Source organism: Octopus bimaculoides, chromosome 7, assembly GCF_001194135.2.
Source record: "Octopus bimaculoides isolate UCB-OBI-ISO-001 chromosome 7, ASM119413v2, whole genome shotgun sequence".
NCBI classification, from domain to species: domain Eukaryota; kingdom Metazoa; phylum Mollusca; class Cephalopoda; order Octopoda; family Octopodidae; genus Octopus; species Octopus bimaculoides.
The window spans coordinates 58320679-58327659 of NC_068987.1; the positions used below are offsets into that span (position 1 = coordinate 58320679).

Here is a 6981-nt window from a genome sequence, read left to right on the forward strand (position 1 = left end):
GGTGTATTTTACGTGTCACCTGCACAGGAGCCAGTCCATCGGCACTGGCAATGATCTCACTCGAATGTCTTTTCACGTACCACTGGCACAAGTGCCAGGAAGGCAACGTTGGTAACGATCACGCTGGTGCTGTTTACGTGCTACCAACACGGAAGCCAGACAGCTGCTCTGGCAACGTTCACGCTCGGACGGTGCTCTTAGTGCTCCACTGGTACAGGTGCCATCACGATTTCACTTTCGCTTGCCCCAACAGGTCTTAACTGAATCAATTTTTTTCCCTGATGAGAAGATTGCATTGTTTTGCATCATTTTATTCCTGGCACAGTGATGATCTATATATATTTATAGTGCATGCTGGTTGCTAAAGAGGCTGTTAGCTGGTGACAAAGACTATTAGTGATAGAGACAAACTAAGAAAGACTTAGAAAGAAATAGTTGGATCAAATCCAATTAAAAGCAACAGAAAAAAATGCATGTTAATTGATGTTAATTGACAATAATTCACCTTGAACTGTGTCGGATGATTAAGTTCTGACTGTAAGGCCTCCAGCTGAGCACGGAATTGTTCTTCAGTATCTTGCATGGCTACACCTAGTTTTCGGTAAACTTCTTGCTTGACAATAACCTGTTGTGTTAAAAAAGAAAAAAATACAATGCAGAATGGCAGATTCATTGTAGAATCAAAGCAAATGCCTTGTGGTATTTGTTTTGGCTTTTAATGCTGTGAGTTCAAATCCTTCTGGCATCAGATTTGACTTTCATCCTTTTGGAGCCAATAAAACAGAATATCAGTCAAGTAATGAATTTGATGAGATTGACTAATTCTCTTCCCCCAAGGTTGCTAGCTACATGTCTAAATTAGAAATCATTGTCATCATCATTATTATTATTGTTGTTGTTGGTAGGGTGGCGCGCTGGCACAATCATTAGCATGCCAGGCAAAATGCTTAGTGGCATTTCATCCGTCTTTATGTTTTAAGTTCAAATTCTGCCGTGGTTGACTTTGCCTTTCATCCTTTTGGGATCAATAAAATATGTTAAACACTGGGGTTGATGTAAATGACTTGCCCACTCCCAAGAACTTACTACCATTATTATTATTATCATCATTACTGGTGAGCTGCCAGAATCATTACTGCATCACAAAAAAATATTTAGGGGCATTAGTTGGCGTTAGGAAGGGCATCCAGCTGTAGAAACTCTGCCAAATCAGACTGGAGCCTGGTGTTGCCATCCGGTTTCACCAGTCCTCAGTCAAATCGTCCAACCCATGCTAGCATGGAAAGCGGACGTTAAACGATGATGATGATGATGATTTCTTCCAGCACTTTACATTCGGAGTTCAGATTCCAATGTGGTCAACTTTACCTTTCAAGGTTGATAAAATAAGCACTAGTTGAGCACTGGGGTCAATGTAATTGACTTCACCCTCGTCCTAAAAATTACTGAACTTGTGCCAAAATTAATGATGATGATGATGATGACGACAATGACAATGAAGATGAAAGTTTTTATTATTTCAATAACTTTTATGTATACTTTAACATGCTTGCAGAATTGGATGAATTTTCACAAGAACAGCATCTTTTTTGGTAATTTTTGTGAGATTTAGCTTTTACCACTTCTTCCTAAGTCACCTTGGTTTTTTTCTACTATAAGTTGTTGCTTCCACTTAGCTTTCCTGGGACTTCTTAACACAATATCTCATCCTCCAAACGCAACACATATCCAAACTAACTTAGTCAGCCCTCTTACACACAAAACTTGTTTCTTCTTATAATCATCTACCTTGTCCTTACCCTAGCAGCTATGCTTTTGAAGAACACCTTCCCTAACTACTAATTTGGTCACCTAGATTTTGGAAGTTATCTATTATTTCTAAGAAGCTCTCCAAGCATTTGAAAGAATATATTTTATGGGTGATCTTATTGCTAATTATTCTAGTGCATCAGCTATATATGAAGTTCCCTTTTTTTATCAGCCTACTGATAATAATACAACCTTATTTTTTCTAGAAATTTCCTTAAAGTTCATGTTAGGTCCTATACAATTCCATCTTAATTTAATCTAGAGCAGTTAAACACTTAGTTCTTTCATGACAACAAATGAGAAACATTAATAACTAATCTAGTCAATAGTTATAGTTCTCAAGGTGGTGAGCTGGCAGAATTAGCACACTGGGCAAATTGCTAAGCAGCATTTCATCCATCTTTATGTTGAGTTCAAATTGCCTTTGCATTTCATCCCTTCGAGGGTCAATAAAATAAGTTCCAATAAAGTAGGAACACTGGGGTCGGTATGACTTATTCCTTCACTCAAAACTGCTGACATTGTGCAAAAATCATCATCATCATCATCGTTTAACGTCCGCTTTCCATGCTAGCATGGGTTGTACGATTTGACTGAGGACTGGTGAAACCAGATGGCTACACCAGGCTCCAATCTGATTTGGCAGAGTTTCTACAGCTGGATGCCCTTCCTAACGCCAACCACTCCGAGAGGGCAAAAATGGTTCTTATATTTCAAAATATTTATGAGATAGCATTAAAAAGTTCCCAGACTAGTTCTGTAGTGCACCAACAGATGATAGCACACGGTTGCATGTGCAGTGAGAGATAGCAGTGACTTTCATGAGGCAGAGTACCAAATGACATCACTGTTTACTTTGCAAGTTGTGAAATTTGTGTTTTTGTGATCGCATGTATGTTGTAGTCTGTGATTTTTGTCTTAGACTGGAAGTTGGAACAAAGAGCCAAAGTGAAATATTTGAGAAGACTTCTATAGAGACATTGAGCATGCTTCAGCAAGCTTACGGCGATGAGGCAATGGGTCATACACAATGTTTTCAGTGGCATGGGCACTTCAAAAGCGGAAGAACATCTCTGGAAGGCCGTCACAAGTATCACCCGCCGAAATGTGGAGACAATTCATTAGCTTGTACATGTGGATCATCAGAGGACAATCAATGACATTTTGAAGCATCTGAGGGGGGACATTTGACGAAAGCAACCAGATCTGTGGAGCATGATGAATTGGATTCTTCATGATGACAATGCACCCTGTCACTGAACTCTCCTCACTCAAGAGTTTCTTGCCAAGAGCAACATGGTATCGCGTCCACACCCACCCAATTTGCCAGACTCAGCACCTGCAGACTTCCATCTCTTCCCCAAAATGGAAATGCAGTTCAAAGGTCCCTGTTTTAACACCATTGTCAAGATCAAGAGCAAATTGCAGAAGGTCCTCGACTCGCCTACGAAAAATGACTTCCAAACCGGATACCAAAAGTGACAGGAACTGGGACCAGTGTATTGCTGCGTAAGGTGACAATTTTGAAAGAGATGATGTCAAAAACTTTGGTAAGTTCATCATCATCATCGTTTAACGTCTGCTTTCTATGCTAGCATGAGTTGGACGATTTGACTGAGGAGTGGTGGACCAGGAGGCGACACCAGGCTCCAATCTGATTTGGCAGAGTTTCGACAGCTGGATGCCCTTCCTAATGCCAACCACTCCAAGAGTGTAGTGGGTGTTTTACGTGCCACCGGCATGAGGGCCAGTCAGGCGGTACTGGCAACGGCCACGCTCGAAATGGTGTATTTTACGTGCCACCTGCACAGGAGCCAGTCTATTGGCACTGGTAATGATCTCACTCGAATGTCTTTTCAGATATTTTTATTAAACATAACCAGTCTGAGACCTTTTCAATACCACCTCATATGTATCTCAATGTTATTTGTTTCTGTTAATTTTCGTTGACTGAGACTGAAAGGCAGATTGTATGATGCCTGGGTCCAATCAGCTATGCTACATAGCAGTGAAACATGGGCTGTGATAGCCGATGACATGCACAGGCTTGAAAGAAATGAAGCCAGTATACTTCGTTGGATGTGCAATGTCAGTGTGCATGTTGGACAGAGTGTAAGCATCTTGAGAGAAAAGTTGGGCATAAGAGGCATCAGATGTGGTATGCAAGAGAGACAACTGCGCCGGTATGGTCATGTGATGCGTATGGACAAGGACAACTGTGTAAAGAAGTGCTGATCTCTAACTGTGAAGAGAACCTGTGCTAGAGGTAGACTCAGGAAGACATGGGATGAGGGGGCAAAGCATGATCTTCGAACGTTGGGCCTCACGGAAGCAATGACTTGTAACTGAGACCTTTGGTGATATGCTGTGCTTGAGAAGACCCATCAAGCCAAGTGAAATCATAGCCATGGCCAATGCTGGTGGCATGTAAAAAGCATCTTTTGAGCATTGGGCCTCATGGAGGTGAAGTGACCGACACTGGTGGCATGCGAAAAGCACCTTTCGAATGTTGGGCCTCACAGAGGCAATGATGAATGACCGAGACCTTTGGCATTATGTCGTGCTTGAGAAGAAGACTCATCAAGCCAAGTAAGATTGCAGCTGCGACAGATACTGGTATCACGCAAATGGAACCCATGCCAGTGGCACATAAAAGCACCCATTACATTCTCGGAATGGTTGGCATTAGGAAGGGCATCCAGCCATAGAGATCCTGCCAAGTTAGACTGGAGTCTGGTACAGCCTCCCAGCTTGCCAGCCTTGGTCAAACTGTCCAACTCATGCCAGCATGGACAACAGACATTAAATGATGATGATTACGATGATGATGATGACTGCTCCAATATGTTTCTCAAGTTCTGCATTATTTCATCATCATCATCGTCATTTAACGTCCGCTTTCAATGCTAGCATGGGTTGGACGATTTGTCTGAGGACTGGTGAAACCAGATGGCTACACCAGGCTCCAATCTGATTTGGCAGAGTTTCTACAGCTGGATGCCCTTCCTAACGCCAAGTGTCTTTATTCAGTATAGTTCCTGGGGCTTTATGATGTCTAGGGACATGAGCTGTCCTTACTTCTAATAACCAGAATTCATATATCCTCTTCATTTCAAAGCCTAAATCTTGCTAATCTTTAAAATCACACTTTATATACAAACACTGAAGAGAGAATCCCTTTTTGTTGCAAACAGAGCTCATTGGTCCCTGAACTTTTCCACTCTATTCTTATTTAGGCTACTATGCTTTTGGAGCATCATCTTCTTCTGCAAATTAGGTCACTTAACTAACAGAAACTAAGAACTATTTCTATGAAGCCATCCAAGCTTAGGAAAAAGGAATTACTTTCTCCTTCAGATGGCTGTCTCTTTGTGTCCTGTTGTGTAAATATCAATGGCTTCTAGAAGACTTTTCTGTACTTGCCTGGATTGTAATATCTTCCTGATAATTTATATGAATAATTGTCCCCTCAGGTTCATTGTTTAATTTCAGCCCCTCCCTATCATTGCTGTTGTTTTTGCAGAGGTATTAAACTGTTAGATCATGTTACTAAAGTTACTGAAAGAAATATAGTATGACTGATTAGGATGAGAATTAACAAAGAAGCAATGCAATTTTGTTTTCTGTAAAGAAGTACCACTAATGCCGTTTTCCTAATGAAACAGCTACAGAAGCATCTATCCAAGAGAATTCCCCTATACTTAGAGTTTGTTGACCAAAAGGAAGCTTGTGACAGAATTTTATACTCAGTAATCTGGTGGTCACTGAGGAAGCTTGGAATATTGGATAACTGACTTATGAGAGATGCACGAGCCATGTACAAAATTTAATTCAATAAAGTTTGAGTTAGTTATAAGTATAGCAATGAATTTACAAAGAAGGGAGGAGTAGAAGACTCAGTCTTCAGTCCCCTTCTGTTCATTATAGTTTTCTAAGCCATAAAAGGAGACTGTTATGACTGGCTACTTGTAGGAACTCCTCTGTGCAAATGATTTAGATCTTACAGCAGAATCAGTAACAGGATTAAAACAGAAACTCCAGACATAAAAACAAAACCTAAAATTAAGAGGCCTAAAAGTAAACATAGCAAACACTAAATTATTAATAAGTATGAGAAAAGGCAATATCCTGATGCCATCAGGAAAATGGCCATATAGTAAAGGAGTAAATAAAAATTCTATATACTGTCTCCAATGTAAACTATGGGCACACAAGAGGTGTAAAAGGATCACTGGCAGGCTAACAAAAAAGATTTCACAAGAGACAAGTACACTGGGATAAAAAATACTAAAAGTACATATGATATAGGATCTCTCTCTCCAATACCCAAGAAGCTTTCTAGAAGTAAGCTTGATAGCTTTAATGCATGGGAAATATGGGTATTCAGAAGCAAAGTGATCAGATTAAGAACTGGTTTGAAAAAGTTCAAGGAATTATTACTTCTGCTGGCCTCAAAGAGCTTTTCTTTCAGAGTGAATAGCAGATTGTATGATACATGTGTACAAAGTGTAATACTGCATGATAATAAGATGTAGTGAAGGCAGAGGATTTGCATAAAACTAGAAAGAAATGAAGTAAGCATACTCCACTGGGAGTGTAATACTAGTGTGCATGAACAACAGAGTACAAAGAAGCTCAGAGAAAAACTGAACATAAGAGAAATCAGAAATAGGATGCAAAAGAAATAACTGCTTTAGATGGACATGTGATGTGTATGAAAAAGTCCAGTCATATAAAAAGTGTTGCATGCTCAAAGTGAATGCACTTGAGTCAGAGGGCGATGAAAGACTTGGTGAAGACAGACCAGAAGTTGTTCCAACTTAATAGAGGAAATGGCAAAGAATTGGGAATAAAGTGCATGACAGAAACCATTGCCTTCCAGGCAAAGTGAAAATATTAAAATTTTGCATTGTTGGATATATGTATATATGGTTGTATATATATATATCATCATCATCATCATCGTTTAACGTCCGCTTTCCATGCTAGCATGGGTTGGACGATTTGACTGAGGACTGGTGAAACCGGATGGCAACACCAGGCTCCAGTCTGATTTGGCAGAGTTTCTACAGCTGGATGCCCTTCCTAACGCCAACCACTCAGAGAGTGTAGTGGGTGCTTTTACGTGTCACCCGCACGAAAACGGCCACGCTCGAAATGGTGTCTTTTATG

At 40.3% G+C, this 6981-nt stretch overlaps 1 protein-coding gene across 1 annotated transcript in view; it reads right to left on the bottom strand.

Moving 5' to 3' along the window:
- Positions 1-421: 421 nt before the first annotated feature.
- LOC106875908 (nuclear pore complex protein Nup54) overlaps positions 422-6981 on the bottom strand; it is a 27026-nt gene continuing 20466 nt past the window's right edge. The window contains exon 9 of the mRNA XM_014924224.2: positions 422-625. Coding sequence (XP_014779710.2) covers positions 422-625 — 204 coding nt within the window. The remainder of the gene's footprint in view (positions 626-6981) is intronic.